The 19,506-nt window shown below is 36.3% G+C and overlaps 2 protein-coding genes across 2 annotated transcripts in view; both read left to right on the top strand.

The window, feature by feature from the left end:
* The window catches only part of LOC145678778 (uncharacterized), a 152,514-nt gene that overhangs the window by 39,314 nt on the left and 93,694 nt on the right, over positions 1 to 19,506 (top strand). The window contains exon 3 of the mRNA XM_081749279.1: positions 5,131 to 5,299. Coding sequence (XP_081605405.1) covers positions 5,131 to 5,299 — 169 coding nt within the window. The remainder of the gene's footprint in view (positions 1 to 5,130; positions 5,300 to 19,506) is intronic.
* On the top strand, positions 7,423 to 18,827 carry LOC145678780 (uncharacterized). Its single transcript, XM_081749283.1, has 4 exons — positions 7,423 to 8,194; positions 10,811 to 11,228; positions 13,531 to 13,704; positions 17,699 to 18,827. Exons 1-4 carry the CDS (start codon positions 7,995 to 7,997, stop codon positions 18,812 to 18,814), a joined length of 1,908 nt encoding a protein of 635 aa, XP_081605409.1. The 5' UTR covers positions 7,423 to 7,994; the 3' UTR covers positions 18,815 to 18,827.

Genomic DNA, 19,506 nt, shown 5'->3' with positions numbered 1-19,506 from the left:
TGACCACTCATGTCCAAAATGATTGTCGCATATCTATAACTGTCTTCTTGTAACAATATAATATGTTAATGATTTTGCAAATTACTTTTGATACTAATACTATGTATATAATAGGGAAATGTATATTTGTGGTAAATTTCATAGGAAAAGAATTATAAATATGAAAATTAGGATGAGTAAAACAAAATGTTGCTTAATGGACAAGAAAGTTTTATTTTCGTTTTATTGTTCTTATTTACTGCTCTTTTGACATGAAATTTGCCACATGCATGTCTTTGCCGATTATACACATACTAACATTATAAGAAATACCGGGCGAATTCGTTAGCAAATTATATTCCTACAAAAACATATTTATAGACATGCGACAATAATTTTGAACATGAGTGTACCACCATATGATGTTCTGGTGGCTGTATCTCCTAAACCCTTTGAACTTTGCACCTAAAACTTCCCTGATATATTGAGCACACTTAGTACTACTCTATCACATACGTTTAGGCAGCAACTCGATACACCCAAACGTGACCTTTACTTGTGAGATCAGTCTCATTTATAATCGTTTGGATGGTTACACATCTGTCTGTCTTCGAGGATTAAACATTCCATTTTCTTCACAGTGGTCGCATCGTCTATCAAGGATGGTGTTCCAGGTTATGGGTCGTCTGTGATGGTCATATGACCAGTTTGGAATTTCTTTTTCTACTTTACAATGGTGTCATAAGATGGACAATCATCGCTATACACAGCCTTCATCTCGTCATGAGTTTGTCTGGCATTATTACCCTTCAAATGCAGGAACTTTAAGCCTGAAACTTATCCATCTTGCACTTTGATCACTTTTGAAACACCCTGTAAAAAATAAAAATCGTTAGGAGCTAATTTCCTTAACATCATGCATATAAGAACTAAACTTAAGACTGACAAAATTTTATTATCATATCTTAATAACTTTCTGGTGATAATTAAAACTTTGAAATACCCCCTCATATATATTTAAATGTTAAATCATGTTAACACATTAAAAATAATGAAATAATCATCCACTTTGTTACTCACAATTTCCCTCGAATTTCCTTTTTTCCTTATGAATAGTTTATTGATAGTAATGCCTTTCCTACAGCCTGTGAGTGTATCTTCACGCACTGTCACGATGTGTGCTTCAGCAGGGTAGTATTCTGAAAATATAGTAGTACTACTACAAATAATAATAATAATAATAATAATAATAATAATAATAATATGTGTGTATTTACGAGGGACGTTCAGTATGCTCTAACACTGAACCCCTTCCCCTCATGTAGGATCATGATTTTAACATGTGTAGAAAGTAGACATCTTATGATGACTTTATGCCGCAGTGCAAGTTATTTGACCATGTACTTTCTTCTTTGGAGGTATTTGCAGTAGAGCATCTGTAAGCACTCTGTGAAAATGGAAAATAGTGAGGTTCGTGCGGTCATCAAGTATCTGCAATTGAAAAACTTACAGCCAAGTGAAATTCATGACGACTTGGTACAAACATTAGGACAGTCTGCTCTATCATATCCTACAGTTGCGAGATGGTGCCGTGAGTTCAGATGTGGCAGATAATCATGCGAAGATGGCCGCACGAACATCCATATTTTCCATTTTCACAGAGTTCTTACAGATGCTCTACTGCAAACACATGCAAAGAAGAAAGTACATGGTCAAATAACTTGCACTGCAGCATAAAGTCATCATAAGATGTCTACTTTCTATACATCAGCCCTGCCCACGGCGAGCAGATAGTGGAAACTCTCCTCGTGAACGCTCATGAGCATTCTACGGGCAAATACCATTGTTCGTGCTTCGTGGATCTTCGGGTTTCGTCCTTAGAGGAGCGGAAGTGTTGTCAACCTTGGCGGTAATCACTAGCTTACCAAAAAAAAAAAAAGGATGTATGGTAACTGATTGCCATTTAGTGTAAAGTGTTTTTTTACAATGTGGTAACCGTTAACTATAGACAATACAAACTTGTAACAGCAATCAAATGATAAACTATGTACGTTCCTTTTCTTCTTTTTTCTTTCCTTTTGTTAAAGAAGGATGTGGGTTTGTTATATCCGAGTGTGGGTTTGTTATATTATGTTGTTTCGCTTTTTAGGAAAAGAGATAATCTGTTGATACGAAAAAAAACTGTAGCACTTGTTTGTAATTATCTAAGTATTATCTCCAGAAAATTAGCTTATGCATGTATGTGTGTACGAATAGGCTTAGCAAGGGGTTGGTTGTGGAGATAAGAAGCCACTATTACACTATCAATAGGAAGAATAGTATTTCTTACTCCACTTTTAAAGTTACTTTGATCGCAAAGAATCAAACAAAATATTAAGAGAGCCAAAGAGATTTTCCATTTTTAAGAGTGACCGTTAGTGACTGCAATTAGTTTTTTTTTTTTTTTAACAAGGAGTGTCTTTTAATAAGGAAAAATATATTGTCCCTGGCTGGTTGCTTGCCGGTGGCTTGTTAAAAGTGAAAAAGAATGTTAAATGATTTCAACGACTGAAGCTACACGCTTGTCTTTCTTCGATAGTTACTGACTGATTTTGAAAGTCACAATGTTGTAGGCCTACTGTAATAGCGTAGGCCTATTGTAATAGCGTAAATTCGAAAGGAAACGTTCCAACTGAATGATACGAACAATTATTCCCAATGTCTTGAACATGAAACGTGGGTTGCACAGATAACGCTTACAGTAGGCTGGACTGCACTGGAATTTCCTTCCGGCAAATTAGTGTTTGGTCGGAACTCAGTTCTTCTGTGTAATTGTCTCTTAACAACATTTGAACATTTCTTTTAGATAATAATAACTAACTCTATGGCCTATGGAACCCGAAGGTTCAATGTCGCGTTTACAAAATATTTCCACTAACTTCTGTCCTTAGCCAACTGGATCCAGTTTCTACTCTGTACTCTTATTTCTGCAAGATCCATCTTAATATTGCCTTCCCATCTACGCCTAGGTCTTCCTAGTGGTCTTCTTCCAATTGGGTTTTCAGTTAAAATTATGAAAGCGTTTCTAATTTCTTCCATTCTGGCTACATGGCCTGCCCACCTGAGCTTTCTACACTTAATAACCCTAATAATGTTAGGTGAGCGGTATAAACTATGCAATTCCTAGTTATGAATTTCCTCCAATCCCTATTTTCATCCCTCTTTGGTCCGAATAATAATAATAATAATAATAATAATAATAATAATAATAATAATAATAATAATAATAATAATAATAATAATAATAAAAATAATACGCATTATTATTATTATTATTATTATTATTATTATTATTATTATTATTATTATTATTATTATTATTTTCAACCTCCCGTCGGTCTCCTATCAATCTAGCAACGAAAGGCATTTACAACTTAGCAAACGTGAAGCGAGTGACAAGTTACAGACCGAGTGCTAATGTAATACAACGTCACGAATTGTGTAAGCAAGCTAAAAAGGTCTGAAACAATTCGTTTCCGATTTTTGCAGTCGTTTTTACGTCTGTAAGATGACATGTTTAATATTAGTTTCTTTCTTTTTTTTCTTGTTCATTTGTTAGTTACTTCAACGCTAACTGTAACCTCTATCATGCGTCTTCCTCGACCAAAAAACGTACCAATTTTATTTCCTGCAGTGTTTTCGCGTCACTGCTTTCGAAATGGGGAGGGGGAGAGCACACCTGCACATTTCACGCTTGCGTCTGCTCAATGCTTATCATCGTGCGAATTTCTGGCCAGGCTTGGCCATAGGTTTTTTGCCATCATGTGTGGTTGGCAACACTTATCGGATGCAGTGGAAGAAGCGAAGCTAGCAGCACCTGTGCTCACCTGTTCTTATCTTCGCTCGTGCCCGCTCACGCTTTGGCTCCGGGAGCCAATTCATGGACAGGCCTGCTATACATGTTAAAATCATGATCATACATGCTGGGGAAGGGGGTCAGTATTAGAGAATACTGAACGCCGCTCGTATGTATAGGTATATTATGTTTATTATGTTTTGTGAGTTATTCGTGTTTTCATATTCTGAAAGGATTTTAGTTTGCTTTTAGCATGTCAAAACCCCAGTAGCCCTGAATAAATCATGGAGTTCCCCCTAAAACAACTTGCTGGCTACATCCCTGGTTAAGTACGTATCAGTTAACTACAGTGTCTTTTCGTATAATTTGACGTTATTACAAACTACAGAGGTGGCTTATCATCCTTGTGTTCCTGGTCGATTACTAACAACTTTTGCACTTAATCCACTTCGTATCTGATACAAGATTTTACATTACAACTTACAGGCTACAGTAGAATTCCAAAATCTCGGCCCAATGTGGGCCGAAGGGTGGCCGAGTTTGTGAAAATGCCGGGCTATCGGGAATGAGGTTAAAAGAATAAGTACGAGTGTTTCCTCAGAAAATACAGTACTGTGCTTGTGCAGGGATGAATTCAGGAGGTAGGCGGGAGCTCATGTGGTTCGGATTCCACGTTAATCAGTAGGTCCACGTCTCATATAGCCTCGCTGCTGAACGGGACGCTAAACCCAAAACTCAACTCAACTCAACTCAATTCAGGTGGTAGCCCAGGGGGAAATTCTCCCCCGAAAAAAATCATTCCCCCCGGGGAAACTCTCAAAATTTCAATCACAAAATGTAGAAATTACTTCACCCAAACTCCCCTTCCCCCGAGGAGTTCACATCCCCCCCTCGGGTGAAAATGTCTGAATACAACACTGATACTTGTGTCTATTGGTTGCTTGAGAATACAACAGAGAATAAACTGCCAATTACCCTTAAACAAAGGGAAAGTAATACTTTATGAAGGCATAGAGCCTTTCTCAAAATGAAAATTAATGAATACACCTGTACAGTAACTTACTTGATACGACAGACCTAAGAAAAACACTTTCTGAAGGAATAAAGCTGTCTATAATGAAAATTAACTAGCGCGCGGGGATTTTCCGCCCTGCTAGGGTGTGGCAGAGTTGCCAAGTGTCGAGTTTTAGGAACTCTCCTGTACCAAAATCGAGAATTAGTACTGTTTACGTAGCTACTGCGTAGCATGAAAGCCAGCGTTGCATATTTAATTCTAGCAGTAATTCACATTATATTATTTGTTTATTCTCTTTTAGCACATCACAAAATATCGTACAGTTTTTGCGTGTTGTGAAGGCTATAGGCAACTTCAGTACATTTCAGAATGTGTACCTGTTTGTGAAGGAGGCTGTGTGCATGGAATCTGTATATCACCCGGACGCTGTTGGTGCCGTGTAGGCTATGAAGGAAACAGTTGTGACCAGCGTAAGTACAACCATTATCGTCAAATTGTAATAGTACCTGGATATTGAGCGAGGATACGTTTTCATTACACTTACAAGACATCCTCAATGTCAATATTTCTATCTCACGTCAACGCTAGAAGTACTTAAAGATATGAATGATAAAATACTTTAAGATTGACGTAGAGTGCTTCAAGATCTGAACGCAATCTAATACTGTGCAAATGTTAGTGGCAAGAACTGGATTATTTCCTTTTTCTCTATTACAAAGTATGACATTTTTGACCCATTTAATTTTTTTCTTTTAGATAAATTATAGACTTTCAGTCAAGCAGCTACAGCATCATTTCTATTTGTCCTAGGATCTTAGTTCGTATCTCTTTCTCTTCAGAATAGAACAGTCTTTCAAACGATACCATTTACATTTTCCTACCATGTTTCTGAGGCGGGAAATGTTGATCCCCTCTGGACTTCCCTTGTGTTAACGCACATATCTCAAAATCAACTGAAAAATACTAAGGGATGTACTATCTTGAATAGTAAGGGCGGAAAAATATTTAGCAATCAGCTAACAACATCCCCACAATGCCTCAGATGTTTACAAAAGACCCGGATGTAATATAAAAATTGACTGAAACACCTTTATTTTAGAGTCGTGTTCTGTACCTCATTCTCTTCAGAATAGAATATCCTTCCAAACAGTACCATTCGCATGTCTCCGCCTGTTTCTCCGAATCCCTTAAGCCACGAAATTATCGCACACGTGGACAGTCGGCCATGTTCGGCAAAACAGAAATTCCTGTTTCGCCGAAAACTAATTAAAGGGGAATTTGCTTACAAAAAGGGATTTTTCCATATGCCTTCATTTCCTTATGGTTAATTTGTGTATTGTTGCCAATTTTCATACAAAGCCATGTGTATCGTCGTCGAGCGTTACACTCCACTTAGATGTTGTTAGGTACAGAATGTTTTGTCCTTCCCAGAAAACTTCTAAATTAAATGTTCAAATAATAATTTGGAAGGATGGCATTCGAAGATGAGGAGAAAGTCAATTACTGATCATCAAAATATATTCAGATTTATTACCTTGATGCAAAGAAAACAAGCAGAAAACAAAACATATTGGAAGTTGGATATTATTCTAAGCCACAAAAGATGAAACGGAATCGTATAGACGAACGCCTTAAAGTACTTACGACTAGACTTCGTAGTGGTCACACTGACTTAAACCACTGTGTTGCATAGATGGCCATTTTCCGCTGGGCTCACTCGCGCTCGCGCTCACCTGTCTCAACTGAGCTCGCACTCACTCGGGCTCGCGCTCATCTCTTTTGACTGGGCTCGCACTCACTCGCGCTCGCGCTCACCAGCACTCGCGATCACTTCTCTCAACTGAGCTCGCACTCACTCGGGCTGGCGCTCATCTCTCTTGACTGGGCTCGCGCTCACTCGGACTCGCGCTCACTTCTCTCAACTGGGCTCACACTCACTTGGGCTCGCGCTCACTTATTTCATTGGGGCTCGGGCTCACTCGGGCTCGCGCTTAATTATTGAGCCCGAGCCCGGTTGAGCGCGAGTGCTGAGCTCATGAGCGCCGGGCTCGCGAGTTTGGACACCTATGCTGTGTTCTTGCTGTGGTACATCGCGTTCATTTAGACGATTAGATAATTAGTAACTTGGATCACAAATAATTTTACTTTTCTCAATTTACTCTGCATATATGCACTTTTATGTTAGTGTCTTGACTTTGATTGCATTTGTTAATCTCAAAGTCACCTATTTATATATAATTTGTTCATAGTTGTAGAACTTTGTTTCTTTCGTTTTATATGATACGATCTCTTGACTACTGTAACAGACAAGGCTCCTTTTTGGAAGCTGAACCAAGTTTCACTTTGTTAATTTAAAAGTCAGTTTTACTTACATAAACGCGTAATGTGTTCATGGCTGTAGAACTTTTTTCTTTCAATTTATATGGCACGTCTATTGACTACTGTAGCGGACAAGGCTTCATTTCAAAGCCGCATCTGATTATTTGCCTGAAGTGACTGTTTGCACATCCGCGACACGTTTCTTAAGGGGACATTTGCCATTTTGAGATTTACTAATATTAATGCATTACTCATGTTCTGTCTGTATGAAAACACTATTACATTGACTATATGTATGATTAAAAGTGATTTTATACAAAATTAGATAATTAATTACTGCATAATTAATTATTAATTATGCATTTTTATTACGTGTTTTTCTCTGTAATCAATTGTCAGAAATATTTTTGTAAAAAAGTATATGATTCTTTACACATTTCTCATTGACATAAAATAATAATACACGTCAATATCGTGACAGATATTAAATTATTATTAATTGAAAATGGAAAAGTGCATTGCTGATACTACTGAATTCCGTATGAGGAACAAACTTTCAGTTTTGAGCACTATTTTTGTGAAAAATACTTTATTTATTCCTATATATTGCATATCAGGCAAATCCCTATATATTTGTCTTTTGATTGGTACCACAGTTTTGGATATAGACATATGCATTTCAAAGTAAAACATGAAACAATTTCGTAATATGTAAAATGCCACCCTCTTGGTTTGTGAGGTGGCGCCTCCCACTTCAGGCGACGTTTTTTTTCGGAACTTCTTGCAGTCTGGATAAGTCTTGACAGAGTTACCAACGCACAGTTTTATTCAGCTAGTGTTTTAGAAATGGGTCGTACGCGGCGATGTCCTTCCAGAAGTAGGAAGAGAAATAAGCATTCTAAGGCTATTCGTTTATCTTGGATAAAAAGGCGTAAAATAGAAGATAGCTCCAAGTGTGACACTTCTGTTTGTGTATCTTTGGAAGAAACAAGTGGAAGTTCTATGGAGGTTCCAATTGCAAGGGATGAATCAAATGATAAAGAAAGGTGAGATTTATTTTACTTTCCATCCTGATTATTAATTACTTTGAACCAACATAAAATGATTCTTTTATAAAATTGTTATCATTCTATCTAAATGTATACAGGGAAAGAACATTGTAAATCCAGTTTTATTGATTTTATACCAAAACTCATTTTTGTAGTCTGACTGAGCGTGTTCTTTACGCATATAGCTGCTTTTAACATCCAATTTACAGAGGAATGATCAAAATTTTTTACCACTTTGAGTAGTCCAAAACATCGTGTGCAACGCATACTTTTACGGTTGGGTGCAATCTCAAAATCGAAGAAAAAAAATGTACTTACCATGTTTTTTCCCTGTACCCTTCACATGTTTCACTAATCTTTTAGTGGATTATTATAATATTGCTAGGTGTATTATTTTTTTAAAATACAATTACGTGAATCATTTGCGTGTTTAATTTTATACAGCGATACATATAATAATAGTATTATGCGCAATGTTATATATGAAGGGCTTGGAACAATATGCCACATTTTAAAAAAAAATCACTATTTTTAGGACCTTGCATATCTTACGACCTGCAGTAGTCGATTTGGCTTTAAAGAAGTGGGGGAACACTCTCTATGTATTAATATAAAATGCTCTAATACATTGAATAACAAAATTATTTTGTAAGATTCCGGGGTAACGCGTTCCAGAACGAAATAAAGTAGGGGAACGGATATTTGATTTTCTGGTAAATGGAGAACGACGTTCTCCGTATTTCCTCCAAATCGACCACTGATAACCCGTTGATCTTGACAAGTTTGCAAAAATCGAAATTAGGATCAGTAGATATAGTAAGTATTCTTGTTTAAATTACTTTTTTATGATGCAATGGCAAATTTCACTTTTCTCTCTGATCATAAATATATATTAGTTTAGAGTCCCTTGTCAGCAGCGAGGCTATATGAAACATGGACCTACTGGTTAACATGGAATCCGAACCACAATCGTTCTATGCTCTCCCTTCGGGACTCGAACCCAGGACCCCTTGCAGAGAAGCGCACGTGCTAGCCACTAGACCAGCGACATATATATATATATATATATATATATATATATATATATATATATATATATATATATATATATATATATATATATATATATATATATTGCATCTTATGTCTGAATATTATGTGTTTGTATATGTAGGTATTTTAGGAAATGTATTCTACCTTATTTATTAAGTGTTTACTTTTATTGGTTCAATAATATATATACCCTAATACACTTGCCATCTTCTTTGATACTGTTTAGAATTCACCTGAATTAGATGCTTTACAAAAACTTGTTTTAATATACAGCTAAAATAAAAAATAGGAATTAATTTAACTGACAACATATAGAATTACAATAAGGATTAAACGATTATTTTACTTTAGGACTATTAATATTTCAGACTTGAAGAAATGTACTTTACTCGACTCATTCTATCACACATTTTATAATGGTTTACTGCTAAAATATGTACACTTCGAGGAAAATCACCTGCTAAATTGTTCATTGTAACTGAAGGTTTAGAGGAAAAAGTAATTATATATATATATATATATATATATACAGTGGCGGATCCAGGATATGATCAAGGGAGGGGCTAAACCATAATTTGTCGTTTTATCCAGTGTAAAGCAGAATTGAAGCCCATTTTATCCAATGTAAACCTGAGCGTCAAGGGGGGGGCTATAGCCCCTTAGCCTCCCTTTGGATCCGCCCTTGTATATATATATATATATATATATATATATATATATATATATATATATATATATATATATATATATATATATACATTGTTCACTAACTTAAAAGGCTTTTTTTTCGTGTGATTTATTTCTCTCATTTAATTTCAACAATACATATTTTCTTTATGTATCGAAATGTTACTTTAAAAAAAAAGTCTGAAATTCAAACTTTAAATCTATACGTAATTTATTAGTGGAAAGCTATTTAAAAAATCATGCTTAATTTACAGATTATTCCTACTAAATAATTTTTAGAAATCCTTGGTCAACTCACACCTAAAGGGGACTCAGCCTCCTACAACAACATTCAGTTGTTTGTTTACATCAAAGATTCCGGCAGCGTGATTTTCGCCCTCAACTTTTTTTTTTCGTCGTGGCTTTTGCTCCATATGATTTTCTACTCTTGGTTATTCCCCGAAAAGTCATGAAACCGAGTCTAAAATTGCACTGTTTTAATCTATCTAAATTGCAAACCAAAGAACAAAACCAGTTTCACATTTGAACTTCATATAAAAGTTACTTTTTTGGTTTTAATTTTCGAGCGACAATAGGAGATAATATAATAGTCATAGAGAAGAAAATCTAATTCAAATGTTTAAAAAGATAAACACATTTCGCAGTCCTACATACAGGAAAAAAGTAATTTTTGACCATCTGTCCTTCAATTATTCACCCTATTCATATAAGCCATATCGTTCAACATATAAGCACTAAATTTCTATAAATTTCATTTTCATTTCTATAATTTATTATTATTATTATTATTATTATTATTATTATTATTATTATTATTATTATTATTATTATTATTATTATTATTATTATTATTATTATTATATGTCATTTCAGCTCTGACACTGAGTCTCTACCATCTCTTGTAGTGGAGCCCGAAACAGAGATTGTTAGTCGCAATGACTTTCCAAATGGCTACCGAATTGTAAATTTAGGACACATTCTCAAGTGGTCCATAAAGCTCCAAGAAAACCACAGAAAGATATGTGTCTTAGGAAAAATGGATTTTCATAGAGAGAGACGTTCAGGACTAGTGTCTTACCTCTATTTCAAGTGCCGCGTGTGCAAACGCGAAGTATGTCACTCTACAGAGGAGGAACAACAGTCGAAAAGATCTGTAATCAATACTGCAGCTGTTTGGGGTACTGTTTCCATTGGAAGTGGGTATTCTCATCTAGAGGAATTTCTCAGTATTATGGATATCCCATGTATGAGCTTCAAACTTTTCAACAAGATTGAACAAGATCTGGAACCGGTAAGTAATAATTGACAAATCCGTTTGATCTTTAAAAAAAAAAAAAAAAAAAAATGACAAATATACTTTCCTACTTATCAACAATATCACAAGTGGCTAATATAATAGTTGTATTGATATAGTTCTGTATAGAAGATTTTATCATAATAGCACTTGCGGAATGAAAGTAATCTTAGTTACAAGCAGGCCCGCAACCAGCCATAGAAGTCTGGGGGTGCCATAAACATGTTAGGGGGGCCCAAGTCTTAAAATAATTGTTACAAATATATAAATTCATGATTTTTTGTGTTAATATAGTATATGATGCATTGAGATCTGCGAGCCATGAAAAATTTAGGGAGGTCTGGCCCCTTGCCCCCTTCTAGTTGCTGACCTGGTTACATGGGCAACGTAGTAGTTTCAATTGCCAAAAATGTGGAAAATTCGAAAACGTAAATTAATCGTTAAAAAAAGAAAAAAGAAAAAACACATAAAGCACATAAATCGGTGATTTCAGCTTTGATAGCGATCAAATATGACGGATTTATAATAAATTACTTTTGCTTTTGAGAAAATCTTTTTTTTTCTGCACCGCGACTAAGAAAGGCGGTAATGATGAAATAAGCGATAATGGTGGAATGAAGGAAGTGGAAGGAAATTAGAGAACTCCAAAGAAAACACTTACGCGGTGTTTGTCCACCATAAAGTCCACATTGGTGGGACCGAGATCGAAGCAGGGTCCGTTCCACCACTGAACTAACGCGATCTCATAAGAAAAAATATATAAATGGGTCTCCCAAGCGGCTAATTTTGAATTGTAAATAAATTAATGACAAATAAATTTATCACCACTTCATATTGAACGGGGGAGTCTGAAAGAAAGCATGAATTCGCCGCCTAACTGCGAATATTTGAGTCGTGGTGGATGGTAGAGCGTTCACCTGGTACGTGGGTTTCCTGATTTGATCCCATCTCGCGCCAAACGGACAGATATCATTGCGTGGGTTTACTTGGGGGTTCTTTTCTTTCGTCCACTTTCTTCATTCAACCATTTCATTCATTATCATCATCAGCGTCTCCTTCAGGATCGGTGCATAAATTTCATATCTAAATGCGAATGCAGGATAAATTTGGGTTAAACAAAATGGGGTCAACATGGGCAGCTGTTGAAGGGTGGGGTGTAGTAAGATTTTTGAACTCACCACATTTTTAATTTTGCAATTTCAACTCAAAATAATGGAAAAAAGATGTTATAAATGGTTCAATAATATATTAACAAGCAAATTTTATTACAATTAACGTACGTAGTTAAAATCTACTTATTTTCAATCGCTGACTCCATTGGAGAAAATGATAAAATAACTTTAATCACAAGGAAATTGAGCGAGCGAGACCTTGATGTGAGGAGTTCATCAAGGAGTTAACCTATATATATATATATATATATAAAGCCAGTATATGCATCTGACCCACAAAACCGGGTTCCTAATGGTTAAAATACTAACCTAACCTATCTATTTGGAGAAGTATCAAAGTTGAGACTTTGATTTAGGGGTTTTTGATTACGTTTTCGGAGTTTGCACCACTCTGCGACCCAAGCGTAGTCTCGCTATGATCCTCAGCTTCCGTAACCCGCCATATAACGAATTGTGGATCACACTCGTTTTGCTGCTCTCGTGGAATTTTCATATTGATGTTGTCAAGAATACTTTATGGTGTGTGTGATGAGATGGTTGCGCACCGGAGCCATACGAGACTTTAATCTGTAAATTAACGTGAAATCCAAACCATTGATCTTTCACGAAATATTACCCGAATCTCCCACACAGCAAGCGAGAACGCTATTTGGCCACAAGGAAATAGTTTTAGAAACCTTTCTGCAACAATCCTCCAGTATTTCGACTGTAATTCAGCACTCTTGCAGGGGTGCGGGGCCGTAGGCTAACCAAACATTGATGATTTTATGTTTATGAGATGCGAGATCGGAGAGTGAGCATATGTGGGATTCAAGAGGTGAAGCCTCAGTCGCTATCTACATTTTATACAAAGTAAAATTCAAACTGATATTTTCTGAACGCTGCTAGTCTTTGCAATGCATACCAGACAAAGCATGCAGAGACAAATAATAACTATTTATCCGTATAGTTTCTGCACAATCATAGAGAAACTGAGTCACATTCTCGATGACTAGGGAAATTTATCTTGTTCGTTATTGATATCACTCAAAGTAGAAAGTAAATGGGTAATGAGATTTGTAATGAATCAAAATTAGAACAAAATAACGATATGCCATGTTTTCTAAAACAATGTATATCTTTTATAGGTGTGGACAGATTCTCTTTGGAGTCAGATGAAAGAAGCTGGAGAGGAAGAAAGAAGATTAGCAATTGAAAAGGGCCATGTAGATCCAGATGGTATACCATGGATAACTGTATACGTGGACGGAGGGTGGAGCAAAAGAAGTTATGGACATGGATACAATGCAGCTTCTGGAGTGGTGAGTATAATTATACAAATTTAATGACTTATATAGGAAGGAATTAAAAACTAAACCATATAGAAGTCAAAATAAAAAATTAGGACAATACATAGGATTTGTGACGTAGAGTACCACTAAGGAATGATTTTTGGAAATGCGACAGGGATAGAATGAAAATGGTGTCTGAAATATTTTAATAAAATGGAATTATTTCCGAATCTCGTGACGTTAGATACTTTAAATTTGATATTTGCATTTCTCATTGAAAATCATTTGACATGTTTTTAGCGTTTTGTGATGTTTTAATTAGATGGGACGAAGAGGAGGGAAGAAAAGGAAAATGGCGAAAGGGAAAGGAAAATAGGAAGGGGAGAAAAGGAAAATGCAATGGGAGTTGCAATTCGTATCTTGCCAATATCTCGGAAACTCTGACGGTTAGAAACATAGAATTTCGTATTTGGACTTTTCATTTAAAATAATGTAGCACGTATTTCAGTGCCTTTTTTTTAATATGGCCCAGAAGGGAAGAAAAATGGACGTGGATTATAATTACTATAATAAGATGTTCACTCCGGGTTAGAGACTTGAAATTTGGTATTGGGATTTCCCATTTAAAATAAATTAACACATGTTTCAGCATTTTTTGATATTTTAGTGAAAGTAGAAGAAAAGAGCTACATTGTAATTCTTATAATAAGATGTCGATATCTTGGAATCTTTGAAGGTTAGGAACATGGATGTGGTATTTATACTTTTCAATGAAGATTATTAGATACTTATTAAGCGTTTTTATGTACACCGGTGTATATCCTAGAAGGAAAGAAAAGAGGCGGGAAGAAAAGATGTTCAAATCTCGGAACCCCGGCATGTTAGAGACATGAAACTTGGAATTTGAACAAAAATTCGGGAAATGTGCAGGTGTATGATATGAAGAGCAAATGTAGGGGATCTGAGCAGTAGCGTAACTAAAGGCTTGGGGGCCCTCCCGCAGACAGCGTGGAGTGAGCCCCCTTCCCTACTTCCCACTTCACGATTTCGGGGTCCCTGATGGCTTGAGGCCCCCCGCAATACAGGGTCTACGGGGCCCTTATTTACGCCCCTGGATCTGAGGGCGAAGCCCCCGCGTACTGAACCTGACTCAACCTGCAAACCTGGGTTGGAGCTAATCCTTTGACAACTTCAACTGAAATTCAATATGCTTGCAGGATTATGAGGTACGATGCCATAGGTCGAGTAAACGCCTAATGAGATGCGAGGCCGTACACGGAGCGATTTTCCGGATCTGAAATGAAATTCGGTGTGCTTGCAAGTTTATCAGATGCAAGGCCGTTGGCCGATCAAAAGGGATAAGGGAGGTTGTGGGCGAAGCCCCAAATGAAATTAAATATGGTTCTAGGTTCATGAACTGAGAGGCCGTAAACCGAGCAAACTAGGAGATCTAGGGGTGAAGCCGACGAATATTTTGTCTATATATTCAACTAACCACATTCTTTTTAAAATAATGTTTGTAAGTTGTAATTTCACCCTACCAATCATTGTGAAGATGGGAAATGAATTGTTTTGTTTGCTATCCACGTTCTATTTGGGGTGACCCTCCCTGCTGGTCTAATGGCTATTATGCGCGACTTTGGTGAACGGGATCCCGTGTTCGATTCCCAGTGGGAGTGCATTGAACGATAATCTTCGGATTTCAGGAGTTGTATATCTACGTCTCATGTAGCCTCGCTGCTCAAAGGAACGCTAAACATAAAATCAAAAGTTCAACTTGGCATTCTTTTATGAGCACAAGTAATATAATTTTTGTTAGTATACATTCTGTGGAGATTGGAAACACCTTCCGCCAACAACAGGCTTTCAATAGTTTCCGCTTCCACTCCTGGCTGTGTGAATTTTTCGCGAAATACGTATGTTCATATGAAACACCCAAATAAGCTCCGAAACATTCCTGAAAGCTTTCACAGATGAATGGATATTATTTTTCTTCTGAAGCAGAAATAGTCTTTTGTGAAGGTCACTGCAAATAGGGGTGGGGGTTTATTGACCACGAAAGAGAAGATTGAAGAGCTGTTCCCATTTGCAGCCTTCCTTCTGCGAACTCGATATTATCTCATTGCCAGAAGCAACAGCTGAAGTGAAGGGATGAAATTTTATAACCACAATACCTTTTCCTTTTCCAGTACATTGTTTGTACTAGCAGATTTACAATTTAGACTAGCGGCAATTATCTTAGCCAAGATTCCAAACACCTCCTTCCCCAACTGGGATAGGTGGGGGAAAAAAAAAGACAATCTCTTGTTTCTGACCCTGCCGGCACGAACTATTTTTATACTCTTACATCTCGACCGTTACAATAGCTGTCATATTCCATCGTCTAGTTTATTCCAGGAATTACAATCTTACTCCTAGCAGGTCACTTACAATAATACGTACAACATACAGTACTACACATTATACGCCGCGTTCCCTGTTTCCATTGTGATAAACAGCCCGAAAGATTTCAGAGTAGTGGCACACACACAAAACTTGCGTAGGGATATGTACAGTTCGTCGGTAATCATTCGAGAAAGTGAAAGAGCAGTTAGAAACGTCCATTCGCAATATTTGAAGTACCGCTGTTCTATTCAATTTAGCAGAAAGCCTGCTCTGTTTCTTGTGCAGAGGTACAGGAAAGAACAACGCTACATATGTTCCCTTCGCACAAAAAAAAAAAAAAAAAAAAAAAAAAAAAAAAAAAGGCGAGAGAGAGAGAATCCAGTTTCATTGCGATTTTATGGTCAACTTCCTGGCCTGAGCTTTGTCTGCTGAAGCGGTTAAAATCCACAGAGAAAAGTGTCATTTATAATAACATAAATGTTCAATCTGTGGTCAAAAATAGGCCGGTTTTCAATATTCAATAAATATTTGACATCCTGAAACAAATGAAATTTCAATACTTTATAAATATTATTTCACGATTCCTTGCTCTTAGGGATGTTTTTCCATTTTACCATTGATTTTTAGTTATTTTTTTTATTTACTAAGTTTTCCACATTTATTTTTCTGTCATAAACCTTTTGCATGAAACGAACAGTGTAAGCATGAAAAAAAGTTTGTAGTAAGGAACATAATATATTACGGGGAAAGGGTATCATGATTTTACAGAGGCTTACGAGAGGCGTCCCAAGTAAAGCATCCCAATACAATTAAAGTAAATAAAAACTACAACACAACTACAGAAAGAACTGAAAAAGCACCAGCAGAACAAGAAAACTTCCAGTCTTGTGGTTGCATGCTGCTTTACCCTATAGATCATTATAAAAGTATTCATGTACTCTGTGTCTAGTCTGGCATATGTTCCATAGAACGATTGTGGACTGAGTGAATATGCAACCGCAATGCTGCCTTTTCAGAACCTCCTATTATTATTATTATTATTATTATTATTATTATTATTATTATTATTATTATTATTAGTAGTAGTAGTAGTAGTAGTAGTAGTAGTAGTAGTAGTAGTAGTGGTAGTAGTAGTAGTAGTAGTAGTAGTAGTAGTAGTATTTTAAATACCGTGATCTCAGCCTGTTTCAATATATTTCCGCATCTTTTCATATAATGTATAAAACGAACCTTTCACATGACGCACTGTCAACAATGGATGGATCCAAATCTTTCTAGTACTGCTTTGTTTCCTTTTTCTTCGCCGTACGTACATCAAGGCAAGGAGATGTCGTTTGTTTATTGCTGGACTCATGTTCTATCCTTCACGTTCAAATTCTAACTACTTCTTGGCACCGGCATTACCGGGATGTGTGGGCAAAGCAGCGCCGGATCCGGTTTTGCCGGCCGCGTGTGCAAAGCATCCTCGGTTCCGGTTCCGGCATTGTCGGTACTGGGCCAGCATTGCCGTGGACGTGTGCAAACGCTCTAAGGTCTACACTGTGTTTTGTTAAAATTGAATACGTTTTACGTTTTATCGTGCATAATGTTGCTAATACTTAAATTTTACTTACATTGTTGTATATATTATCTTTTCCAGGCATGTATTATTGGTCAAGAAACTAACAAGCTATTATTTTTGGGAGTGAGAAACAAATATTGTTCAGTGTGCGCTGCAGCGTCATCAAGAAATAAAAAACCAAGCGACCATCGATGCTACCGCAACTGGTCATCCTCATCTTCGTCGATGGAAGCTGACATAATCGTAGAAGGCTTTTGCAAGAGCCAAGAAATGCATACGCTTCGCTACAAACGATTTGTGGCAGATGGCGACTCCAGCGTTCACTCCAGGATAATCGAAAAGGTGCCGTATGGACGTCAAGTCACGAAAGTTGAATGCGCAAATCATTGTGTGCGGAATTATACATGTGCGCTCCACAAGCTGCGTATGCAAAATAGTTTTCCCTTGCAAGCCAGAACAATTTTGCGAGATAGAATTCCACGTCTAACCGCTGCTGCTCGGGGAGCTATATCCTATAATGCAAAACAGAAGTGTTCAGTGCAGGATCTTAGAGATGACCTGCGAAATGGTCCATCGCACGTATTTGGGAACCACGAGAAGTGCAAACAGTACTTTTGTACAAAGAAAGAAGATAGAAACTTAGTTCCAGATTTAGAAAAGGCCGGATTGTATTACCACATTATGGCTGCTGTAGACCAGTTAATAAGAAAGGCAGACCGATTAGTTCCAAACGAAACAACTAATCGGGTTGAGCTGTATATGAGCCTTCTGTCAAAGTTCAATGCTGGTAAGAGGCTTAATTTGACAAATCGCGGTGCCTTCCAGCGCCGATGCTATGTTACAGGACTATCATATAACAAAAAATCAACATGGCACCGTAGTCCTTGGAAATCTGTGATAGAAAATAGTCCTGGAATGTATTTCAGGAGATTTATGAACAAGAGAAGCCGCAAGCGTTCTCACTCCCGTTCACGACGAGTAAGAAGAAAATTAGAACTTCCACCAGAAAAGGACAGAGATTATGGGCCGAACGCGGATAAACCACCGCTGTCTCCGACTTCGCTTCAATCAGCCTGTGAAGCCGAGCTCAAAACATACGACGTAAGTTTTCATTTCTTAAACCATATTAAATTATTTGAATTTTTTTTTAAAGTTTACTTTAAGTTCGTTTTATCATTTATTTTATACCTTTAATAGCACTGAAAGTTGAAACAATATTTTTGGAATATTTATTTTATACTCAATATTGAAATTGCATTATTGTTTGATTTCTAATACTTATAAAATAGTAAAAAGGCCTATTTCTTACCGCCCATTGCATGTTTATTGAATACTGAAATTATGTTACTATGAATACTTATTCAAAAAAACAAACAAAATAATAATAATAATAAAGCATAAATATTTTTTTTCTTAAATATCCATTGAATAACAAGCATAAAAAGTGTAAATATTTCATATTAGTGATTCAATGAATGTTTGAAAAGTAATGTTTAAAAAAAATTTATGCTATACTATTTTTTTATTTTTTTTTATGAATTTTTGGTTTAATAAATACTCATGTAATATAATTTTAATATTCAATAAATACGCAATGGGCGGTCAAAAATAGGCCTTTTTAAAAATTCTATAAATTCAAAACAATGAAATTTTAATATTTTATAAACTGTTTTCAACAAATGATTCACCGTTTCAAGAAAGAATAATAGGCCCACTTATTTCTCTCTACTAAAACTAGAACTGGTACAAATTTATATTACTTCAGGTTTCAATTGAATTTTTGTGGAGCCAAAATTATAATTGCGCATAAATCAAAAACGGAAGTAGATAGCGAATAGCAGCTTTCGTTAACTGATTTAGCATCTTACTATGTCAATCCTTTTTAA

Source organism: Thermobia domestica, chromosome 2, assembly GCF_964235325.1.
Source record: "Thermobia domestica chromosome 2, izTheDome1.hap1.1, whole genome shotgun sequence".
NCBI classification, from domain to species: domain Eukaryota; kingdom Metazoa; phylum Arthropoda; class Insecta; order Zygentoma; family Lepismatidae; genus Thermobia; species Thermobia domestica.
This window is presented reverse-complemented; position numbering and strand designations above follow the sequence as displayed.

Excerpts from the sequence above, each read along its gene's own strand:
- LOC145678780 (XM_081749283.1), top strand. The coding sequence starts at position 7,995 with ATGGGTCGTACGCGGCGATGTCCTTCCAGAAGTAGGAAGAGAAATAAG. Across the intron at positions 11,229-13,530 it reads TTGAACAAGATCTGGAACCG|GTGTGGACAGATTCTCTTTG; the intron begins GTAAGTAATAAT and ends TATCTTTTATAG. Across the intron at positions 13,705-17,698 it reads ACAATGCAGCTTCTGGAGTG|GCATGTATTATTGGTCAAGA; the intron begins GTGAGTATAATT and ends TATCTTTTCCAG.